The sequence below is a fragment of the Mixophyes fleayi genome, chromosome 1 (genome assembly GCF_038048845.1).
Source record: "Mixophyes fleayi isolate aMixFle1 chromosome 1, aMixFle1.hap1, whole genome shotgun sequence".
Lineage (NCBI taxonomy): Eukaryota > Metazoa > Chordata > Amphibia > Anura > Limnodynastidae > Mixophyes > Mixophyes fleayi.
In genome coordinates, this window is record NC_134402.1 from 379,370,019 (window position 1) to 379,395,883 (window position 25,865).

Sequence of the window (25,865 nt, forward strand, 5' to 3'; positions counted from 1 at the left end):
TGGACCAGGTTGGGCCAACTGGTGGTCAACGGCATGCTGTGCTCCTTCCCAAAACTCCAAGCTAAGTACTCTGTGGAGGATAGAAAACATTGGGGCTATATACAGCTGTCACATTTTATTAGATCCATGGGGGAGGGAACTACCCCATTTTGAGATTTTGTGTGTCTCATGGACCACTCCCACTCATGCTAAATCTGACATCTATAAGATCCTCATGGACAAGCTTTTCAAGACTAAAGACTCCTTTACAGAACCTTGGGATAGAGACTTAGCCTCGAATACAGTCCATTTATCCTGGTTAAAGATCTTCAAGTGTTTCAGTGGTAGAAACTCATTAAAAACAACTAACTAGATAGTATAGATGCCCTTCCTCTCTTCACAAACTCCACCCACAAGTTTCTGTGACCTGCCGGAGATAAGACAGTGCTCCTGAAATGCTGTTCTACATATGGTGGGAATGTGCACTTATTATACAGTTTGGAGGCTGTCAGAAAGGATAGTCGGCCATGAGGTCCCGGGGGATCCAGGTTTCTGGCTACTTTCTCCCACCAATATCCCGATTTCCAAATACAAATAGTCATTATTGAAACACTTGACTAATGCAGCGAGGGCTGTTTTTCCTGTACATTGGTGCTCGACTTTATATGGTTTTATACATGTCAGTGGAAGAAGTTATCTTGTCTGCCATTGATAAATACTCGGTTTTCATGTCTACTTGGTTTGGTTGGCTGGAATTTAAGGAATCAAATGGATACTCGGTTGTCTTCTCCCTGATAAGTTCCAGGCGCAATTAACTTGCAACCCATAACGCCCATTCTTTCAGCTCCCTGAATCCTGCCTTTCTCTGGTGCATTCACCCTGGTCTTTATTTTCTCGGTCATTGCTCTTAACGTTTCAAGATTCCTAGCTCTGTATACATCATCTTCCCCATCCCCCACCCACCCCTCTCCTTTACCTTAATTTCCCCTCTCCTCTTTTATTTGTTATAAACACAAAATGAAAATGTTCTGGCATTGAATATGTTATGCAACTTGCTACGTGGCTCAAAGCCCGATCTTCTTTAATATATTTTTATGAATGCCACAGTTTATATCTAGCACTGTTCATTTATTCGTGACTGTCGATCCAGATTGTTTTGAAAATAAATAATATATAAAAATATCATGTATACATATTTAAAAAAAGAATATCCCAATGTGGATGGAGTACACAAACCACACACTTCCAACAACAAATTTGAATAGGAGTCTTTATCACGAACATGTTGTCACTGTGTCGGCGAAACTCAATAGAGTATCAAACATATTCAGTATTTTCAAGCATCTCTACCCAGTAGGTATTTTTACGAATCCTTTGGTCTAATTTTCTGTCTTGCTCAAACGTCTCACATTCCTAACACAAGGGCATCATTTGGCCACACATGACCTTAAACTCAGGCTGCTCTTGTGCACAATTGTACATTCATAGACAATTACACAAGAAAACATGAATACATATCTTCAAGGGTTGCTTAACATATAGAGGCTAAAGGGTTAATGGAATAAAAATACATTTATCATGTAAAAGTGAGATTAACCTTTGTGGGATGCCAGCACTCCATTTTGTTACACTGCAATACCATCTGCAATACCCAGTCACTTAATTATACCATAGTTCTTACAAAGGGCAATTACATTTGCCAACATCACTGACACCAGTGACACCTGCCTCAATCAACCAGTTCCATTTTTGAGCAACTGCATTTTAGATCCTTGTTTTGTCTATGTTACCAGATGCTAACATGTAAACCTACATATATATGGATAGCTATGGATTCTGCAGTATTCTACAAGCTTGGAACACCAGAACACATGTATCAGTTCGGAATTCTATGGAATGTATATGTAATGGAAAATATAGGTTAGTGCGAGACAATTTGTATTTTGCAGACATTTTTAATATCTCAATAAGAAATAGGAAAATAGGTCCTGCAGAGGTGGAAGATGATTTGGGCAGACGCAAAAGGGGAGAGAGCTCTGTCTTGCTGCCTCTATGCATGGCCCTTTCAAACAACTGCACAAAGCAAATAAGAGGAGTCAGTTATGAAGAAAAGAGATGAAATGGGCTGCCTGTTCTTCCATATTTGTCTTGATACATAGATTCTATAATCTATGTAAATTTCTTATATGATGTTGTTTTAATGAAGCTGGAGCAATTTACCCCATTATAGGTACATGATGTAAGGTATGGGTGGAGTATAGGGGTACCGGAGCTTTCTGATGTAAAACAATTGTATTTATTGCTGATACAGTTCATGTAGTAAAGGCATGGCTGGTGTCCTAGGAAGGTGAGAGCCACTTATGGTTTATTAAACCTCCCCCTTCAGAGTAAGTGCAGAGGGCACTGTACACTGGGGCAGGCTGGGCAGGGGGCCCCCCGTGCTGGTCCAACAGTGAGCTACTTTGGACTGGGTCACTGGGCCATCTGCATTTTTTTCCTTTAAAATAGGCTGCAGAGTTGAGACTTGACCACTAGGCTAAAATTTGCTAGCCCTCCCCTGGCTGTATACAACATATTTTTGAAGATGCACCTTTTCACCTCCCACAGACTAGTGCAAATGTCTTTTAAAATTCTCCCCTATATGTTCATATGTCGTGCAGGGTAGGGGGCCACTTTTCAAATACTTTTCACTTTTCAAATAAATATGTCTGCCCTATTTCTGTTATAAATACATCCTCTTGTTTTAAAGAGGAATAACTACATGACTAAATACTGAGATATCCTGGGTCAGATGAAAACATGAAAAAAATTAACTAATTTAATTTAATTAATTTAACTAAATTTAACTCTAATCTATTGATCTAAATTCTAGGTCCAACATTATCTGAATCTACCTCAAGATTTACAGTGGACCTTTCACCTACATGGAGGCATCCATTTTGTGGGTTGGGCTAATATTCATGAGCATATAGTCTCATTAATTCACTAGGAACCAATAACTCAAGATTGTAAGCTTGCGAGCAGGGTTCTCTTACCTCTCTGTCTGTATGTATTACCCAGTATTGTCTTATTAATGTTTGTTCCCAATTGTAAAGCGCTACGGAATTTGCTGGCGCTATATAAATAAATGTTGATGATGATGATGATGATTAGTTATATTAGTCAGATAGTGCTTCAGTGATTTCCCTGGTCACGATGGATGGCGACCATAAGGGGTCTGACATCATAAACGAGCATGGTCTTGGTGAATCTTGGACAAATTTTCCCCAATTTGTCAAATGAGCATGTTCTTCCCAGCACCCATCAGCAGTGTCCTCGCACGTAGATGAGCCATCAATTAACTTGAACATTTTTAGAGATCCAGGACTGTAACTGTAAATCAGCACAAATTTAATAACATTCTCACAAATTGTAAAAAAATATATATCATATGAATTCTGCTGTCTAGGTGAAAAATAGTTGGAACCTTTATATACAGGATTAGAAAGAGGCTATAAAATCCCAGACATTTTAAATAGGAGATTTCAGAAATCAGAATCCAGCGTGTTCTTCTGTAACCAGTCAATAATTCTGGTATTGACGATATTTATCCACTCTAGCCGGTCTTTCCTTCTGGTCTCCAGCCTTTGTAGTTCACGTTCTCTATCACTTTCATTCATAGTCGTTATGATGAACAGCTGCATCTGCAAAGTACAAACAGACAGAGGAACTCTTACTCAAAAACACCCAGATTACTAAAATGCATAAATAACTACATTTCCTGCTCAGTTAGCAGTCTTTCAAGGCTACATGTTTGATTTTGGTAAAACATACATATTAGTCTGAAAAATATAGGTAAAATGAAGCATTTTGTGAAGTTTCCTTCGTTAATCAAAGGTTGTAGATACAGATTGTTATGGCTGTCATGATTGTAAATGGGGACAATAGGCGCTGTTTCTGAAAGTTGTGAAACACTGCTAATTGTGTTTGTATTATTAATATGACCATGCTTATCTAAGTGCCAGGATTATAGCTAGTAGCTTGAGGGTTCTAGTAAGAATTGTGATTCTTGTGTTTGTCTGCCAGTTCCAATATATATATATATATATATATATATATATATATATATATATATATATATATATATATATATATATATATATATATATATATAAAAGGTAAATGGATTGGATATAGATAGATGGATAGATAGATAGATAGATATGGGTATATATATATATATATATATATATATATATATATATATATATATATTATACCCATATCTATATATATATATATATACATATATATACATATATATATAGATATATATATATATATATAGATATATACGTATATATATATATATATATATATATATATATATATATATATATATACACAACCATGCCCTAACTTTGGAAATGCTACCATTAATTGTACAAATTGGGAGGAGGTAACAATATGATGTTTATACAGTTATGTCGTAATATTTACAAAAATATAGGATAAGGATTCATTTCCACTGACTTTTTTTGCGTAATAATTTGCTGATGTCATAAGGTTGCAGAATTATTTTCTATCCTTCGTTTAAATCCTGTGAAAAGCATGCCAAACAAATGCTACTGACACAGGTTTGCTGAACCACCTTGCTGTTTTTTTCAGGATGGAATGAACAGCTACTAACATGCGACCCTAACACTAGCTTGACAGATAGTCCCCTCACTGGACATCGGCCACACACTAGCACCACAACACAAGTCCAGCTATTTAAGCTTCCTCCCAAGCACTACACTAGCTGTTCCCTTAATGAATGGGGCTCCACCTGTGTTTCTGTGCTGTGTGTGTGGAGGAGTGCACAGACTTAACACTCTCTGTAGCCTGAGCCTGCAGATTCCCAGGGAAACTATTAGTCTATTCTTCAATTCTATGTGGAATATTGCCCATATTGCCACAATCCCCAATCGATCTAGTATACAGTAAACTTAAAGTCCATTGTTGGATGGAACTCACTATATTAACATTAAATCATGTCTCTTACTTTCCTATTCACCAATTCACAGATTCACCATTGAATGGGTGCAGCAACAATGGAGAGGTGTCTCTAGGGAAGGGGAGGGTAATGGTATTAGAGGGGGACCTAGTGCTTCAGAAGCACTCATCATGACTTGGTTATACCACCTAATATTATGTGAACATGCCCCCTTTACGTTGGAGACGTGGGCATGTCCTGATTGTAAAAAATTTACTTTTGGGAGGTATAATTTTGTTGATGTACCTACCCCACCCCACATGTGCTTCTCATTCACACGTGCTGGGGAGTTCATTCTAATTTCCATATTGTAAATCTCACCTCTTGGAACTGAAAGTCTGAAGTAACTTTCCATCCAAAGTCTTGTAATAATGTTTCATAGAATGGACTGGTTTCGTTCATATTACTGAAAACATAAAGATAGAATTTAAATCAGAACACATATTTCAACACAGGTATTACATCTGCACTGTAATTTCTCTTTAAAAGGAGTGATAAACATGCTAGGAATATACAAAGTGTTAGGGCTAGATTTACTAAGCGGCGGGTTTGAAAAAGTGGAGATGTTGCCTATGGCAACCAATCAGATTCTAGATTTCATTTATTTAGTGCATTCTACAAAATGACAGCTAGAATCTGATTGGTTGCCATAGGCAACATCTCCACTTTTTCAAACCCGCCGCTTAGTAAATCTAGCCCTTAGTCTTTAAAGAAAGCAAAGTGGGAAATTGTGCTGGTGCACACTCTGTGCTGCATCTATCTGTATTAAATAAAACTACTTGCAGCATATTCACACGGGTGTTTTCACATCATTAGCTACAATTAAAAGAGAAATGAGTTATGAAGAGCCTGTGTGGTATCAATTTTGCAATGGACGTGGACGTTCCTGCTCATGGTAAACACAGAAATGTGAACCCTTTCCTGTGGTAGCGGTGGAGTTACTAAATCTCATGATCGCTCTGGATCCAGGTCCTACTGGCCTGTCTTTTTCTCCGGCTGCTAAATCTGGGCAATCTGCAATATTGTTGCCAATATTGATGCATGTTTGCCCACTATATGAACAGTATAAAGCAAATAATTTGTATAAGGCTGCAAAGGACTACATGCTATGATTGGTATTTTTGTAAGAAATACATTAGTAACAATATCTTCCAGACTGAAGGCTGCACAGCACTTTAGTACTTACATGTCATTTATTCGTTGCCAGTTGTCTTTCATGAACTCCCAAGCTATGTGTCTTCCTATATCATTCCTAAATAATTCCAACAAGACACTCGCCATAGTATCAGGATCAATATCCATGCTTGTCTCCAAATAACTGCACAAACCAGAAGCGTACAACATTCATCAGAGGTGGTTATCTATAATTGCTATATTTTATAGTATTTTCAAAGTTTCTTAAATTCGAACAGTGAAACATACAATGTTTGAATTTGTTGTGCACATAGAAAACCATTAATAAAAATACAAAGCAGTTATATAAACTTGAACCTGCTTGCCCTGCTTGACTTTTTTAGCCTATCTAAAGTTTGAACATTTATTGTAAATTTTTTAACTTAGCCAATTTGACAAACCGGTTTGAAAAACACTTTGAAACAAATATGAGCACCTCTAGTTAATGGAACTGTTAGTTTAGGTAGTAGTAACAAAATCAGTTGATATTTACTACAAGATGCCATTATATGTTTTGAATTATTAATAGAAATGAAACACTTCTAAACAACATGGAGTTTTTCTGTGTTAAAAATTAAAAGTTCATATGCAATTTAATTGATTATAACAGTTTATGTTAAAATTACAGGGAGTAGCTATTTAGCATTACTGCATTTCTTACTAGCACTGCATTTCTTACTATTGCCATAGGGGATAATGCCTGTTCATTTTGACCACATGCACTGTTTCATTAAACTTTAACGATCTGATATTTTAACACGACCATGCAAGAATAAGGCAGATTCTTCTCATGGTAATATATGTATATTTGTAAGTTAAAGGTCTCTCTATAGGTTAACAATTAAAAAATAAACTAAAAATAAGCCCCAGTTATCAATAGGATACAAGTATATTGTCACAATTAAACCGTAGCCTAGAGCCAGTGCCATATTTGTTGTTGAAGTCATATAATTGGATGAACGAAAGTATATTGGTTTAATATTGGTTTGCCGTGCGTATTTCGAAGCGTACGCCACGTAACACGTGGCGTGATGCGATCGCACGGTAAAATACGCACGCACACACTCGCATTACAACATTTAGTTATTTATACAATTCATATTGCTTCCGTTACACTGTAATTTATGAGCAGATAGCATTTGGTTTATTATTAGTTTATATAATATGATTATATGTACACTTCAGTGTTATTAAAGGTTTAGGTTATAGGAAAGGTGTCATGCCTGATAACATATTGAAGCCCTATTCATCAGAAGTTGTCCGGTGCAGTCGGCGAAGTGATCGCACATTGCATACTTTAGTTATTGATATTAGGGAATAAACCTTTTGTATGATGCTGGCTATGAAAGGAGCAGACCCCCTGGAGAGACGACCCCCTCCTTTGGATTCCTTAGATTAAATCAGCCTATGAACTGTTTGTCCTGGAGATACCCTTTGTCTGGACCTATGGAAGCAAGCTACGCCATTTGCATTGTACTCTGTAACACTGAATGAATATATACGATCACAGCTGCAGCTGCTAGCCCAGTCTACTCTGACCACAGTTATCTAAAAGATATACTGTTCCATTGGGACCCATGGAAGCGCAGCGATTGCAGCGGTATGTATGTATTTATCTTTTGGTATTGGCTGTGCTGTACTGTACTTTATCATAATATAATAATGTATTGAATTGTTGACTATTTACATCTGCTGAAAATAAACCACCATGTGCTTTGGATACACATACAATTGATTGGGCAATGCTTATTTAAAAACGATAAAATTACTTTAATAATTGGGGGCTCGTGAGTTTAGGAGTTACGTTACCGGCAGGTATGCAACGCTTACGTTATTCGGTTCCTCAACAAGGGGTGGATTGACGGACGTGTCGCATGGCAGGAAAGAACGTAATGTGTTTAAGACCTGTGGTTCACTTTGTGTTGAGAGACCGAATGTCCGTTGTTGCATAGACTGAAGGAACGCTAATTAGAATCTAGGGACAAGAAAGAAAAATGTTTCTTTTTATTGTCGTTTTACGTTTTAAAGGGTATTGCATTGCCTAGTGTATGTGTGCTTCCTGTTTTGCGTGTATGAACTTCCGGTATTGTTACCACGTGTTTAAACAATCATGTTCATAGTCTGTTATATATGTAACATAGTCTACATATGTGTTAATATGTTCATAGTCTGTTATATAAGCATTTGTTAAAACCTCTGTAAGACTACCATTGATTGGGAAATCTATTGTCTGTGCAGAAAACAAAAGGTTGTATGTGAATGGAATGCATAAAGATAAGAGAAGAGTTTGCATACTGTTGAAAAGAGATAGATAACGGAAGAATTTGCATACTGCTGAAGACAGACAAAGAGGTGATTTACTATTGAAAAGACAGAGATATCGGTTGCTGCCTGACCAGGGAAACTGGATGAGCAAGGTTGTGTTTGAAATAAGAACAATTTAATAGGTAGTATGTGGATTTTTTATGTAACATACGGTGCAGTTTAATAGGTAGTATGTGAATTTGTATGTAACATACGGTGTTATAGGTAATATACAGTATTGTAAGCTGTATATGGTGTGGGAATAGGTAGTATACAGGGTATACGGTGATATTGGTAGTATGTGAATTTGTATGTAGCATATGGTGTTATAGGTAATATACAGTATTCTAAGCTGTATATGGTGTGGGAATAGGTAGTATACAGGGTATACAGTGATATGGTAGTATGTGGATTTTTATGTAGCATACGGTGTTATAGGTAGTATACAGGGTATACGGTGACATGGTAGTATGTGGATTTTTTTATGTAGCATACGGTGTATTGAAGAAGCACGTGATTTAAATAAGTAGTATACAGGGTATACGGTGAAAACAGACTTTGTGGTAGACTCCAGGGTATCGAGGAGCTGATAGCCCTTTAGTCTGCAATGATATTTCTGTGTTAGGTGGTGTGTGGGCGTAGCCTGTGAAACCATCCACGGATAAAAAATCTCTAGTAAGTTCTGTTTGAAAGGAGAACAGGTAAAAAGTCTTTTGCGTAGCGTTGAGAAATAGGTTGTTTTCACAATGGATGCGAAGCAAACGCTAGAGATAGTTCGTGTTGTGCTGCCTAATGAATTGCCGGTTAGTTCAGCAAGATTTCTCATGTTTAATAAATATGGTGTATACGCAACTGAATATTGCGACAAGTGGGTAAAAATGACCAAGGATTGTGAAAGACCTTTCCCAAACATGGGTAGTTTTGAGTCAGAGGTGTTAAATATTGTTAGAAGAAAAGTGCGGTTGATTAAATCAACAAAAACAAGAATTGAACATGATAGCTGTTTAAAATTGTGGCAACAAGAAGGGTACACGTGGCAAGGAAGCGCGTGTTCAGCGGAAGTAAGCGTACCGGAAACAAGCATTCCGGAAGTGTGTGTTGCAAAGCGTGGCGAACTGAGCGCAAACACGCCCCCGACAAATTCGGGCGGGGGCGTACAGCCAATACCAAAAATGTGAAAACTGTAACTAGTAACTTGTATGTTGTTTTAAGTAATGTTAAAAGTAATGTTTCAGGACAAGGAAAGGGAACGGTTCCACCAGCAGGGGCAGCGGCTGAAAGTGGTGAGAATAATGTAAAGGTTAACACAGGGGAAGACATCCATTGTACTGCAGCAGCAATTTCAGCAACTAGTCATAGTGATTTGGTAGAATTACATCCTGTCTGCACTACAACAGTTCCCAATGGGAAAGTGGACAGAGATGGTGATGTTAAAGTTCTAATGGATGGCCTCAGGGAAAACTTGAAAAGAAGGGTGCAAACTTCATTACCAAACTGGAGAGAAATCACTGTAAGTGCTCTCAGGGAGTCAGTTATAGGACATGATAAAAGTATAAATGAACAGAAAGAGACACTAAGTGATAGGGTAATGATGGTAAGTATCCCAGCACTAGAGGGACTGCACACACGACCACCAGCATACAACCCACATAACAGGAAACCCAGAATAGTGAGATGTTACAATTGCAGAGAAGAAGGACACATTAGGAGAGATTGTAAAAAAGGAAGAGAAACAACATGAGGAGGAACTTTGTAGAGAGAAGAATGGATACCTGGGTTGGAAATCACATAGACATCCACAAAGGAGGCGTACACTTCTCTCAGAGGTTCCCCTACAATTGATTGCACACTCTGTAACAACTAATATTCTGGGGGAGAAATATAGCCGACTCTAGAGTTAATCTGTGGTAAGTATTAAGGTGCAAAATGTAGAAAGAAACTTATTTAAAAGGTAATCTTTGTTGATTTTGTTTGTTTGTTTTATGTTGTCACATGTTTGCTTTCCTAAATCGCTGGCCAATGGAAAAGAATGGAAATGTTTGTTTTGTTTGCTGTTTTAAGATAACTATCTTGTTTTTCTTCTCACAGATAAGGGTACACAGAAGATATATAAACTTGTTTTAAGTGTTTAAAAGGGGTGAGATAAAGAAATAGAAGAATTACTCTTGAAAGACTAATTAACAATAGACAAATGGAACACTCTTTGTTTTAGGCTGCAGTGTCTCATGATAATTTGTTTGGCTGAGAATCATTATCCAACAATGAAGTATATACATACTTTGCTCCAAAATATCGTTTATGTATCTCAGATGAGTCATCAACAGTTAATTCTTACATTTCTCTATTATAAGTTAGGAAAGTCCGTTGAAAAGGTATCTAGTCAATGAGATACCGAGTTCTTAATGAACAAATGACGGACGACACTGGATTGCACGGTTAAGACCCCCTAGTCATTCTTGGGAGGGATCATAGTTAAATGAATACAGCCATTTCCCCATAGAGTCAGAGTCCAATCCAGCTGTCATTTTGTTGTAAAAATCTCCCTTTCTGCATGTATGTTTGTATTGAAATCTTTGTATTCCCATCATTCATTGCTTTCCTATTTCTCATTCTTTACACAAACGCTAGTACCTCTCTCTCTCCCCCCCTCTCTCTCCCTCTCTCTCTCTCCCTCTCTCTCTCTGCTCTGGTAGAGATAAAATCAGACACAGTCTCAACAATGGGGCTAAGACATATTTTTTTTTTTTTTACATAAGACAAATTCAGAGATACACACACTAGATTGACATGAGTTACAGAAACAGTCAGGGGTTTTGTTTTCATGGGTATAGAAACTGCTGATTTTAAGCAGAAAGGTTCTGTTGTGGAAATACGATTCATGTTTTATAGATTGCATATCTGTTTTGTTTTTTTGTTTTATGATTCGTGCCTCCTGTACAAAAATGTGCCTTTATATGGAGGCACAAAGGGTGGATAGGAGATTGCTGGAGGTTAGGCCTACAGATATGCATCTCTGTATAGAACATTAGAGTAGGATTTTTACCACAAGATACGACATGATGTGAAACCCTAGAAAATGTAGAATTTTCGTGTTTTATATTTTTTTCACTGCTAGATAGGCATGTACTGGATACTGTTATATTTGAAGGAAGTGTTATAGAAACAGACCCCTTTGCCTTTCCCACTTAGTCAAGTAGCTGAGTGTGAGGTACTGAGAATGACATGTGAGTTGGCAGAGGGAAAATCGATTGATATACATTGGTCTTCAGCATTTTTCTAGTCTAGGGGGCGATGTTGAGGTGACTGAGAAATCGTTTTATAGCAATACCAGCACATGATTAGGACACTACATAGAGGACTTTATACAGTGACACAGTTACCAACTAAAGTAGCTGCTAGTAAAGTCCACACTTACACACACGACCATACATGGCTGTCACACCAGGGAGAACATAGCTGTCAAATAGACAGCAGGGTTTTATGTGACAGCTAACAAATCTATGTTTTGTTTTGTTTTTCGTTGTATTGTTTTAGTTTTAAAATGTGAACACACAAACACACACACACATGCATGCATACACATATTGGTTAATATAGGAAGATTTGTGTTACCTAAGGGATAAACTGTCTGGAAGGTGAAGAGATGTGGTGAGGAGTCTGGTGGACTCTGGAGAGATGGACAAGGTAGACCAATAGAGCCATCCCATATCCCTCCTGCTGATGGGTTTTCCTCCAGGTAAAACAAATACACGTCATCCAATTACCACCATGCAGGATCCTCAAGTATACACTGGCGTACCAATGAAATATGTCTGGGTAGAGGTGTATTGAAATGTGTCTAATGTATTACTGTATCATACTCAAAGCTTTTGTTATTCAATGTGATAGTCCTAGAGTTATAATAGATGATAGGGGTATTCATGTTATTGATAATAGAGGTATAATGTATGAGTAGTGGTAACAAATCACATACTTTCAATTAGCCATAAACCAGTGTGAACAGAAAGTAGTGGTACTCGGTAGAACAAATTGAATAGAATAAGAGTTAGAACTTGATTGAAGGGACTGATAGCTTCGGCCACTAGTCCTGTCCCGCTACCAAAAGATCACTCCTGGGCAGACTCCTAACCTGTCAGTTTTTGAAATGTTCTTGACCCCTCGTGAGATGAGATTGTAACTGGAAGGCTAGGTTAGATCTTGAGAGAAGGTAAATAGTGAGACAGCAACCAAGAACATCCAAAACACTGTTTCCTGAAAAGTCATGCTAACTGTCAGGATGTTGGATCGGGAGAGTAAGTTGTGGAGCAGAAATTTATTAAGCTTAGGTTATTTGACAGACAGGTACCAGGTGTAGGCTACCAGCATCACGGCTTCAAGGGTAGCAGAGACACACTGGTGCCCATTCCACCCACTGCAGAGGGGCCAACACTCAGAGAAGGGTCCAAGGGCACTCATGAGTCTGTACTGGAAGGCCTTGAATGCAGTTAGTAGCACCTGAGCCAAAGGCTAAGACTGTTGTCCAGCATGAAGTTGTAGTTTTTCCTGTTTTGCGTTCTCTCATTTCACTCTCTTCTCAGGACGGTTAATTCTTTTGATTATTAGCAGGTGACAGAGACTGGTTCAGGTAATGATGAGGAGGTATTGGGGAGGAAGGAGAAGTTAGTAGCATAATCGGTCCAGCCAATTACTCTATTCAATTCAGGGGTAAAGGAAAATGTGGAAACCCTGGAGCTTGGAGAAAGTGCGAGGGGCTATTGTCTGAGTAGCATTACATCCGTAAGTATAGCGACCCTATGGTTAGAAAAGAGATACACCCAGCGATGCCAGTCCAGTAATATTCGGACTAGGGAAAAAAGTAGGACACCTAGGTCCCTTAGTCTGAAGTCTCCCAATGCTTTGCAAACCGATCACTGTTCAATCTGAGTATTGGGAGACTGGGAAGAACGAACAGACAATAGCCCGCCCACAAGTGTTGATGAAAAGAACTGATGACATTATTAGAAGTGTGTATATTAATGCAAGCTGAAGGAGATTGCATATGACATTATTGATAGACATAGGATGATGCTATTGATGAACATGAAGTGTTTAAATGTATTGTCACGGGCACTAGGAGTCTTTACCCAGGGATCACCAGATGGTAGGCTTACCAGAGCAATGTAGATGGTAATAGGGTACTCTGGTAGCTGGGTGATCACGGAACATGAAATGATGGCCGATGAGATGCTCAGGAAAGTCTATGACTAGCAACACTGGTAATAATGAGGTAATAATACACAAGGAACTGTATGGACAAGGACACGTGAAGGTAGTCAGTGGTCTGCGATAGCAAGTTGTACCACTGCTATAGTGAGGAGGAATGTCCAACAGAAACAAGGAGGTGATGAGAGTCAGCGGTCTGCGGGTAGCAAGTTGTACCGCTGTCTGAGTGAAGGAATGGAATCCAAGTGGAGGTATCCAGGTAGTCAGTGGTCTGCGGTAGCAAGTTGTACCACTGCTATGTGAGAGGATGATGGAACAGGTGATACCGGAAACAGGGATCAGTGGTCTGACATCAGCAAGTTGTACCACTGAATATATATGTGAGGAGGTGCACAGGGGAAGACTGCAACACAGGATATACACAGGCACCTTATACACGATCCACAGTAATATGCACAATATAGATATATATATATATAAATGACTGAGCAGGTCTGCAATCTAGAAAGTCTCTTGAAGTAGTCCAGCACAATGATAACACAGTCAATGATGGCAATAGACTCAGCGGATAGCAGACTCCAGAGAGAACCAAACACAGTCCAGCAAGATATGCAATACACAGCACAGTCAATGAGAAGTATGCATACCGTGGTTCAGCAGTAGCAGTCAGATGGGATAGCAGCGGTACCTGAGCGGCTAGAGGCCGACTGGATAGAAAGTCCCTGGACAGGTGAGGCAGAGGTCTAGCAGGTGCAGCGCACAGGTGAGTAGACCAACAGGGACACGAATCCACAGGAGTCAGCAACACGTGGAACTGGACTCATAGGAGACCCAGGAGAATAGAGATGATCCAGCAGAGGGTAGTAGATGAGATACAAATCCAATGCTGACAGGAGGGTAGAGACCAGTGGAACACGTGAAGGCGTGGAGAGTGGATCAGCAGGAGATGGACGATAGCGCTGACCACAGCAGCAGGGCTCAGCGGCACACGGAGGTAACCAGTAGCGACCACAGGAACCAACAGCGATGGGAAACAGGAGTGCAGCGCAGGGCAGGAGCTGTAGATCACGAAGTGTAGCAGATGGTCATGAAAGCGGCAGTCTCGAGGAAGGCACAGCAAAGATGAGATGAGACTGTAGTGCACGGAGGCAGCGGATAGTAATCAGCTGGCAGTCACGATGTTGAACACAGGCGAGTTGCAAGCAGGAGACTGTAGTGCACGGAGGCAGCGGATAGTAGCCAGCTGGCAGTCACGATGATGAACACAGGCGAGTTGCAAGCAGGAGACCGTAGTGCACGGAGGCAGCGGATAGTAGTCAGCTGGCAGTCACGATGATGAACACAGGCGAGTTGCAAGCAGGAGACTGTAGTGCACAGAGGCAGCGGATAGGAATCAGCAAACAGACTTGATGAGAAGCAGGTGAGTGAAGTAAAAGCTGGAGTGCACGGAGGCAGCGGATAGCAATGAGCAAACAGTCACATTGATATAAAATAACGTTGAAGTGGTTTAGAAGACTGTAGTGCACGGAGGCAGCGGATAGGAATCAGCAAACAGTCCTGATGATACAGTTGATGGTAGAAGTGGTTTAGAAGACTGTAGTGCACGGAGGCAGCGGATAGGAATCAGCAAACAGTCCTGATGATATAGTTGATGGTAGAAGTGGTATGGAAACCACAGGAATAGAAGTGGTTTGGAAACCACAGGAATCAGCAGCGCTGAATACACGAGGAATACAGGAACACCTTCAGAGACTCATGAGGAATGAGACTCCAAGATCAGGCAACGTGGTGTTGACCACAGGTGCTTAATATAGGGAGGTTGCCTGATCTGCCAATTGAGTTAAAGGGGTATACACTGAAGTATAGAAAAGGGCTGCGCATGCGCAGACCCTCAGGATGGTGGACGACCACGGTTCCTAAATGTCCGGGAAGAGGCACTCACGGTCCGGTGAGTGACAGTACCCCCCCTTTTAAAGGTGGGCACAGAACGCCTGGAACCGGGCTTGTCCGGATTTTTGGAGTAAAACTTCTTCAAAAGGGCAGGAGCATTAAGATCTTCAGCTTTGATCCAAGAGCGCTCCTCAGGACCAAAGCCCTTCCCATGAACGAGGAAATGAAGACCTCCTCGCGAAATTTTTGCGTCTAGCACCTCAGTGACCTCGAAATCCTCCTCCTGATGGACTTGAACTGGCTGCGGAGCTGAGGGAGGAGTTGAGAAACGGTTGATAATCAGAGGTTTGAGCAAGGATACGTGGAAGGCATTAGAAATCTGAAGATTCTTAGGAAGAAGAAGTTTCACACAAACTGGATTGATGACTTGAATGATCCTATATGGACCAATAAAACGGGGGGCGAATTTCATGGATGGAACCTTCAAACGAATATTTTTAGTAGATAACCAGACACGATCTCCAATTTTTAGTGGTGGAATAGCCCGCCTCTTCTTATCTGCGAAAGATTTATATTTGATAGATGTCTTCTTTAAACAGGTTTTGACCTGAGACCAGATATTTTTAAAGGTCTGACAAGCAGTCTCCACCGCAGGAACTTGGGTGGGCGGGAGGGCAGGAAATTCCGGAAAAGACGGATGGTGACCGTGAACTACCAGCACTTGAGTTTTTGAAGATGACTCCTGAGGTCCATCTTCAACGTCCAATGACGTCACGAACGCCCGATGAGGAGGAAGGCGTTCAGACTGAACCTTATCACACAGATCCGTAGATGAAGGATCCTGTGGAGGAGGACCTGGTGGAATAGACAAATGCTGTCTTTCGAATGAAACCACTTGAGAGAAACAACGATGATGACATTCAGCTCCCCAAGATGTAACTTGAGAAGTGCGCCAGTCAATCTGGGGAGAATGACATTGAAGCCATGAAAGGCCTAAGACAATCGGGCTTGTCGTAACAGGAAGAATTAAAAACGAAATTTCTTCATGGTGTAGTACACCAATCTGAAGAGTTACTGGAGACGTACTCTGGGTGATGAGACCATTGATGAGACGTGATCCATCTATAGCCGTCACAGTAATGGGTGTTTTTAAAGTAATCACTGGTAGGGACCATTGATTCACTAGTGATTTAGAAATGAAATTTCCTGCTGCTCCGGAATCAATCAATGCCTGTGACTCAAAGGATTTGGTAGCAAAGGAAATCGTAACATCAAAAGCGCAGGCTTTAGATTTCCTAGACGATGGAGAGGACTCCAGGAACCCTAACCTTATCTCCCCAGTATTGGTTAGAGCCCGGCATTTCCTGGGACAAGAATTGAGCATATGCGTAGAATCGGCACAATAGATACAAAGTCTATTCTTTATTCTTCGGTCCCTCTCCTCTAAAGTTAATTTGGAGCGACCTATCTCCATGGGTATCACCGGAGATGAAGCTGGGTGAAATTGAGGATTTGAGAGAAGAGGTGTTTTAACCGAAGTTGTTTTCTCAGGTTCTCTTTCACGAAACCTCAGGTCTACCCGATGGCAAAGAGAGATCAAATCTTCTAAAGAGGAGGGTAGTTCTTGTGAAGTCAGTGCGTTTTTAATTTTATCGGAAAGCCCCTGCCAGAAGGCGGCAACTAGTGCTTCAGTGTTCCACTGAAGTTCAGAGGCTAAGATCCTAAATCGAATGACGTACTGAGCCACAGTGCGAGATCCTTGGCGAAGACGGAGAATGTTGGATGCAGCGGAAATGACACGACCTGGTTCATCGAATACACTTCGGAACGTGGAAATAAACTCGGCACTATCCTGTAACAATGGATCGTTTCTTTCCCACAGAGGGGAAGCCCATGCGAGAGCTTGTCCAGAAAACAATGAAATAAGATAGGCCACTCTGGAACGATGGGTAGAAAAATTTTGAGGTTGGAGCTCAAAATGAACTGAGCATTGAGTAAGAAAACCCCTACAAGTTTTGGGGTCTCCATCGTATTTTGACGGAGTAGGCAGGTGAAGCGTGGAAGCTGTAAACACCTGGGATGGCACTGGGGAAACGGAGGAAGGCACAGGAGCATCAACAGTAGTTGTGGCATCTTGTACAGACGGTCTTTGGGAGGCTAACGCCTGGTAACACCGCAGTAAATGCCGTTGGCGAACTTCCTGTTGCTCAATACGAGTAACCAGATGCCGCAGCATCTCTTTGGCGGTAGGTTCCGCATCTGGGTCTGTCATGGCCTGATCTTACTGTCACGGGCACTAGGAGTCTTTACCCAGGGATCACCAGATGGTAGGCTTACCAGAGCAATGTAGATGGTAATAGGGTACTCTGGTAGCTGGGTGATCACGGAACATGAAATGATGGCCGATGAGATGCTCAGGAAAGTCTATGACTAGCAACACTGGTAATAATGAGGTAATAATACACAAGGAACTGTATGGACAAGGACACGTGAAGGTAGTCAGTGGTCTGCGATAGCAAGTTGTACCACTGCTATAGTGAGGAGGAATGTCCAACAGAAACAAGGAGGTGATGAGAGTCAGCGGTCTGCGGGTAGCAAGTTGTACCGCTGTCTGAGTGAAGGAATGGAATCCAAGTGGAGGTATCCAGGTAGTCAGTGGTCTGCGGTAGCAAGTTGTACCACTGCTATGTGAGAGGATGATGGAACAGGTGATACCGGAAACAGGGATCAGTGGTCTGACATCAGCAAGTTGTACCACTGAATATATATGTGAGGAGGTGCACAGGGGAAGACTGCAACACAGGATATACACAGGCACCTTATACACGATCCACAGTAATATGCACAATATAGATATATATATATATAAATGACTGAGCAGGTCTGCAATCTAGAAAGTCTCTTGAAGTAGTCCAGCACAATGATAACACAGTCAATGATGGCAATAGACTCAGCGGATAGCAGACTCCAGAGAGAACCAAACACAGTCCAGCAAGATATGCAATACACAGCACAGTCAATGAGAAGTATGCATACCGTGGTTCAGCAGTAGCAGTCAGATGGGATAGCAGCGGTACCTGAGCGGCTAGAGGCCGACTGGATAGAAAGTCCCTGGACAGGTGAGGCAGAGGTCTAGCAGGTGCAGCGCACAGGTGAGTAGACCAACAGGGACACGAATCCACAGGAGTCAGCAACACGTGGAACTGGACTCATAGGAGACCCAGGAGAATAGAGATGATCCAGCAGAGGGTAGTAGATGAGATACAAATCCAATGCTGACAGGAGGGTAGAGACCAGTGGAACACGTGAAGGCGTGGAGAGTGGATCAGCAGGAGATGGACGATAGCGCTGACCACAGCAGCAGGGCTCAGCGGCACACGGAGGTAACCAGTAGCGACCACAGGAACCAACAGCGATGGGAAACAGGAGTGCAGCGCAGGGCAGGAGCTGTAGATCACGAAGTGTAGCAGATGGTCATGAAAGCGGCAGTCTCGAGGAAGGCACAGCAAAGATGAGATGAGACTGTAGTGCACGGAGGCAGCGGATAGTAATCAGCTGGCAGTCACGATGTTGAACACAGGCGAGTTGCAAGCAGGAGACTGTAGTGCACGGAGGCAGCGGATAGTAGCCAGCTGGCAGTCACGATGATGAACACAGGCGAGTTGCAAGCAGGAGACCGTAGTGCACGGAGGCAGAGGATAGTAGTCAGCTGGCAGTCACGATGATGAACACAGGCGAGTTGCAAGCAGGAGACTGTAGTGCACAGAGGCAGCGGATAGGAATCAGCAAACAGACTTGATGAGAAGCAGGTGAGTGAAGTAAAAGCTGGAGTGCACGGAGGCAGCGGATAGCAATGAGCAAACAGTCACATTGATATAAAATAACGTTGAAGTGGTTTAGAAGACTGTAGTGCACGGAGGCAGCGGATAGGAATCAGCAAACAGTCCTGATGATACAGTTGATGGTAGAAGTGGTTTAGAAGACTGTAGTGCATGGAGGCAGCGGATAGGAATCAGCAAACAGTCCTGATGATATAGTTGATGGTAGAAGTGGTATGGAAACCACAGGAATAGAAGTGGTTTGGAAACCACAGGAATCAGCAGCGCTGAATACACGAGGAATACAGGAACACCTTCAGAGACTCATGAGGAATGAGACTCCAAGATCAGGCAACGTGGTGTTGACCACAGGTGCTTAATATAGGGAGGTTGCCTGATCTGCCAATTGAGTTAAAGGGGTATACACTGAAGTATAGAAAAGGGCTGCGCATGCGCAGACCCTCAGGATGGTGGACGACCACGGTTCCTAAATGTCCGGGAAGAGGCACTCACGGTCCGGTGAGTGACATGTATTCTGAGCTTAAAGACATGCGTTGGACAGAAAAACCTGTTAAACTTGAAGAACTGTAGTAGAGAATTCTGTATAGCTGATACATGTTCTATTGTACCTTGTACCTTTCCAAATAATGTATTAAGTGTTTTATTGCACCCTTGAAGGGCATACAAAAGGTTATCTCCAAGCTCTAGAAGTGTACGGTTTATAGTAAAAGAAGAAATCGTTTAGAGGATTAAGACTCTCTCTTATGATAACTTGTTTAGATCTACAAACAGCGTGGTCATACACCAAGGGGGATTTGTATTACATAACAATGAAACGTGGTACGGAGATCCTGCATATAACATCTTTAAGAGGATAGTTTATTATACTATCAAAGGGTGGACTGTTGAAGTCGTATAATTGGATGAACGAAAGTATATTGGTTTAATATTGGTTTGCCGTGCGTATTGCGAAGCGTACACCATGTAACACGTGGCGTGATGCGATCGCACGGTAAAATACGCACGCACACACTCGCATTACAACATTTAGTTATTTATACAATTCATATTGGTTCCGTTACACTGTAATTTATGAGCAGATAGCATTTGGTTTATTATTAGTTTATATAATATGATTATATGTACACTTCAGTGTTATTAAAGGTTTAGGTTATAGGAAAGGTGTCATGCCTGATATCATATTGATGCTCTATTCATCAGTAGCTGTCCGGTGCAATCGGCGAAGTGATCGCACATTGCATACTTTAGTTATTGATATTAGGGAATAAACCTTTTGTATGATGCTGGCTATGAAAGGAGCATCTGCTAAAAATAAACCACCATGTGCTTTGGATACACATACAATTGATTGGGCAATGCTTATTTGAAAACGATAAAATTACTTTAATATTGTGGTATCCAGAGAATAGTAAAGACTTGTAATGCTCTCCGAGGAAAGTGAGAATATTGAGCTTTAAATTGTAATTTTCACCTGTGGAAAATTATAGTCAACTTATAGAACGGTTTGAATATATATCACCTAGGCAGAAACCACAGGGTTTTTTTTAACAGGCGTCACTCTGAAATGTTGAATGAGTGTGTAATGTGTGTTGCATCAGGACTAATTTCTTTTCCTTGTTTGAAGGGAAATTGGTTGATTTTTCCTTTCCTGGATGTACAATACAGGGAAAAAACCATAAATCAATGTAAGTGAACTATCTATATAGTTGCATATGCCTCTATACCAGGGTTTACCAAACCCAGTCCTCAGGGCTCCCCAACAGTGCAGGTTTTCCGGATCACATGTGACATAATTAGGACCACCTGCAGTCTCCAGAAACCCCCCCCCCCCCTGCGCTAACTAAGTGGCCACCATAGCGGCACTGTCTTATACAGCAGCCGCGGCGGAACTCCCCCCCTGACAATCCTGTGTGCGCCCCTGGGGTTGTACTCTTGTTTAATGTTACCCATAAATACTGGAAATTTCTTTTGACAGTTTTCACTCTGCACCAGTGACCAATGTTTGTTTTGTAACAGAAGATTACAGAATGGTATTTTCAAAACATTTTTTTTTAATTTGTAATGAGCACACTTGTTTGTTTAAGCTTTTTGTGATCATCATGATGGTGTATATTTTGCTTCTGTACTGTATAATATCTACTGACTCTTCATTACCCACATATCAGATTATCAATGTTCTCAGACTTAATAATTTTCCTGGTGAAGTATCAAACTGTAGTAAAACACCTTCTAACGGTGACCTTTAGAATGTGAGTAAAAACATTGGCTAATGTCATTACAATCCCATTATCCATAAAATTGCAACACATATTTGACTCGTACAGGTATTTCACAAATATTGGGGTGGGGGGGGGGGTGGGGGGTATTATACACTACCTTTTCAGAACGCTCTTTCTTGAGTAAAAGTTAGATCTGTTCTTTATGGTTTTCTAAATGATTTTTATGCTTGATTGGTGAATTCAAGCTCTTAGTATTTACATTGGCATTTAACACTTTTTTTCCATTTTTGTCCCTTAAATTTTTGGGTTGGGGAGTAGGAGTTGGTATTTTTATAGATTACATTAAATGTAATCCTGCAATATACATGATTATTGTTGGGCATTTAAACAATTTTGGGCACAAAAGGTTCTGACCCCACACAGGTGAGATCTCAGGTCAAAAAAATTATATTTAACCATAAGCCCCTTTTCCAAAAGTAACAGAATGAGGATCACATGATCCCTGTGGTTTGGAACATGCCACACCCCAGGCACCTGCAACTGATACATAATGGACAGGAATATTGCTTCTGCACAATACTTAACCAGACCATTGATGGTAATAAGGATATTTCCTCCTATAACTTTAAATGAACAATTTCTCTTAATAAAAATCTCTGTCATGAATATAATTATTTCCCAAATGCAATTTTTTGTGGAGATTTGTGGTAAAAATTATATATCCCTTATACTCCATGCTATAAGGACCAGTTTGGGCTGGCTTATCGGAGTACTGGGGAAATCCTCCTCCGGGACCAGCCATCTTACTTATCTGTTTCTCCCTTCCTCCTCTCTCCTCTGATGACCTCATCACAAGTGGGGACTGCACCACATGACATGCGCACTATCCCACATGTACAGGCAATAAGAGAAGAAGACAGAATACTCTGGCTCTGCAGTATCGGCTGAAAGAAAGTAAGCATGGGAAGATGGGGTGATTTTAATGTAATGTGGATGTGGGCTATTGCTTTAATGGAGAGGGTGAGGGCTAATAATTTAATGGGGGGGGTGAGAGATTTAAGTTTAAAATAAATATTATACATACATTACAGGCCATCTTAATGCAGGTGTGCTCGTGGGTGTTTATAATGCACACTACAATCCAAATGAAATCCAAAATTATACATAGGAAATAGACACTTGTATCTCATATTGCAAGGGGAATAATAAATATATGTTTATATAACAGAATCACTCTAGACTCGCGTTTTGTGACACTGTTGGTTGTTGCACACTGACAGAACATTAGAAACAAAACCTATTTAACAATTTTTTTTACAAAAAATAGGTGTATTTATTAAAATAAATACTATTATTATTGTACCTATTCCTTTTTGCAAACAAGGCCCCAGCATTTCCGAATCCAGACAATTAGCTACTGGGCTTAAGACACAAGCAGCAACAGGTAGTGGAAGTTGCAAGAACAGGCAAGGATAGAGCAGGACTCTCTGCCAAGTGTTCTGATTAAGGTGGAACTGTCATGATTTTGTTTGACTGTTCTGCTCAGTTAAGACATTGTCCCAATCTAGAGGTCTGGGCCCTAACTCTATATATACTTTACACTGTATTATTTATATACTACACTATGCCACTTGCCATGTCATCCATGAGCTGACCATGCCCCCCTCATAGGCAAACCGAGGGGGGGGGTTCCTAGTGCCTGGAAACGCCCATCCAAGCCTGGGGCACTGTATAATTGAGGTGGCTGGATCCCGCCCCTGCTTCACACGGCTCTGCTTGAAAAGGGAGAGCTGCGTGCACCTAACAGTAGAGCACGCAGCATTGCCCATATATATTATGGGGATAAGAAGAGTTAGAGAGCAGCCAAGCACTGTCTAAAATTATAGTCACGCCTCCATGCATTCTGGTCACGCCCTCTGGCGGCGTGGTGTGGAAACCCCCCTCTACAAATCCTGCGTTTGCCCCTGACCTGTGGATCTGTTACAATGTGTCAGTCAGTAATGAATACTCCTGTTCTCCAGCATGGAGATATGGAAAACCTGCACTGTTAGGGAGCCCTGAGGACTGGGTTTGGGAAACCCTGCTCTATACAGTTTGTCAAAGGAATATTCGTTGTTTAGGTGGTGGGATAGACTAGGTAGACAGAGGAGGTTCCTTGGGACTTCTGTCGTTGGTGTGATGCAGCTGACTTCAGCACTCACTGGAATTCTTTGCAGAAGTAGAACAGCCACAGGAAAGGAGGATATCATATCAGTGAGTGTTGGATCCCTCTGCGTCTGTGGCTCTCCTACAACGCTCCAGCTACTCTCCAGTAGAGGTGCCCAATGCAAATTGAGGACTGCTGCAATGCACAAATTTTGTGGGTCCCTTGAGAAGGACCCCCACCAATGTACTAGTCATTTTATTATATACACAAAAGTGACCCCTTGAAGTGTTTTAAACTGTTTGTTATACTATAGGGGAGAATCAATTCTGCGAGATGTGCCATGTGGTGCCTCTGGAATAGTCGGCAAAGTCAATCCTCAGTGATGTCCGACCTGAAATTTTTGCCTCGTAATCTTCGGAAGTCTGTCAGCACTTTGTGGAGAATTGAATCAGCCCCTGTGACTTTCCTGGTATTACAATAAGTGATATAGACAAGCAAAAGGGACACTCACTACAGTCATATCGCTAATAGATAGCTGAAAACTATAATGGAGCAGTGAGTGTCAAAAGTGAGATATGTATATACCATATAAGAAAAGTGAATTTAAGTTTAGATGAAGTCCATGGTCCAGTGTCTAACTAGGCAAGAGTAAGCACTATATCAGACAAGCATCTTTGTAATGACTTTCATGATGTGTTTCCTTACAAGTGTAAAAATATTTATTGTGAGCAATTTATTGTGGTAATATTACTGAGCCACAGTGGATTATATTGTATATGATGACATTTGTATTCTCAGTTCAGCTTACCGATACAGCAGCCACGGTTGCTTGGTGCAGCTCAACCCTTGTTTTAGGTAACTCTGCTCCCAGTGATCTTCAATATTTGACTTGTTATACAGATTCCAAGCAAAGTCCCATTCCTTTTCACCACCCTCCGCAATGCCATAGCAATAGATGGAGCCTTTAATGGATTGTGGGATTCTGTAGAGTCACATATAATAAAAATTGTATAAATCATCTTATTAATCTCAAAGAAAGACCAGGGGCAAAATATATCAAGACACGATTTGCCTTTATTAGTGATTTTCTCGGGCAAGTTTGAACTCGCCTATGTATGAAAGTGTGAGTTGATAGTAAATCACCAGTAAAGTGATTTATCCAAAATTAATATGCTACAAATCACCGTTCCTAATTTTGGCCATTCTAAGAATACAAGTAGTCGTATGTATGAAGCTGCAATTTTGCAATTCGCTGCTATCTCGCTGTGAAAATTGCCAGAATCAACATGCTGCTTTGGATAGGTGAGATTAGCAAATACATACACTTTCCACTGCTGGCCTATGTTAACATAACAGGAGATAAAATACAAGTTTTAATTATGAGGGTAATCGTGACTTCTTGTTTAGAGGAGCAAAAATTATTATTCATTATCTTACGGGGACTAAATTATTTTATTTTCTTGTACCCATGTACATGCTGTCACTTGTAGTGTGACAAGTATGTACGTCAAATAGTCTCCCCATCTGGAAAAATGATGTGGTGCCACATCATAAAAAAATGATTGCTGCTCCACTAGTAATGAAATAGTAAGCCACAATAATATAATAAAATAAATAAAAAATCCCTTACATATTATTATTAAGGAAATTTGGGCCAATAATTTAATCATAAAATAGTTTTGCCCGTGTAAGATAATTAGTAATAATTTTTGCCCCTCAAAAAAAAAAATCATGATTAACCTGATATTACATCAGGGAATAAGATGGCACTTCAAGCTTGCGTGAAACATTAAGACATTAGCCACATTGGGCCTGATTCATTAAGGAAAGTAAAGCAAAAAAAATAGTAACTTTGCACCTTGGCAAAACCATGTTGCATTGGAGGGGGAGGCATATTCTAAAAGGAACAAACACACAGAAAGATCCCCCAGCACACTGCTATAGCCAGCAAAAGACCTGCCATTTCTACTGTAGATAAAAATGCAAAAGTCTTAGTTGCACACATTTACAAATGCTGTCTTTCGTTCGGCTCAGATACAGATCAGGCTGCAGGATCCTCGCAGGTCCGGATTGGTTAAAAGGCCTGATGGTGCCTCTCG

General features: G+C 40.8%; 1 protein-coding gene across 2 annotated transcripts in view; it reads right to left on the reverse strand.

Moving 5' to 3' along the window:
• Positions 1–3,352: 3,352 nt before the first annotated feature.
• Positions 3,353–25,865, reverse strand: part of LVRN (laeverin) — a 132,550-nt gene continuing 110,037 nt past the window's right edge. For both annotated transcript variants that reach the window (XM_075179493.1, XM_075179484.1), the window contains 4 exons: positions 24,575–24,748; positions 6,180–6,311; positions 5,315–5,399; positions 3,353–3,662 (listed from right to left, as the gene is read on the reverse strand). In XM_075179493.1, coding sequence (XP_075035594.1) covers positions 3,504–3,662; positions 5,315–5,399; positions 6,180–6,311; positions 24,575–24,748 — 550 coding nt within the window. In that variant the 3' untranslated portion in view covers positions 3,353–3,503. The remainder of the gene's footprint in view (positions 3,663–5,314; positions 5,400–6,179; positions 6,312–24,574; positions 24,749–25,865) is intronic.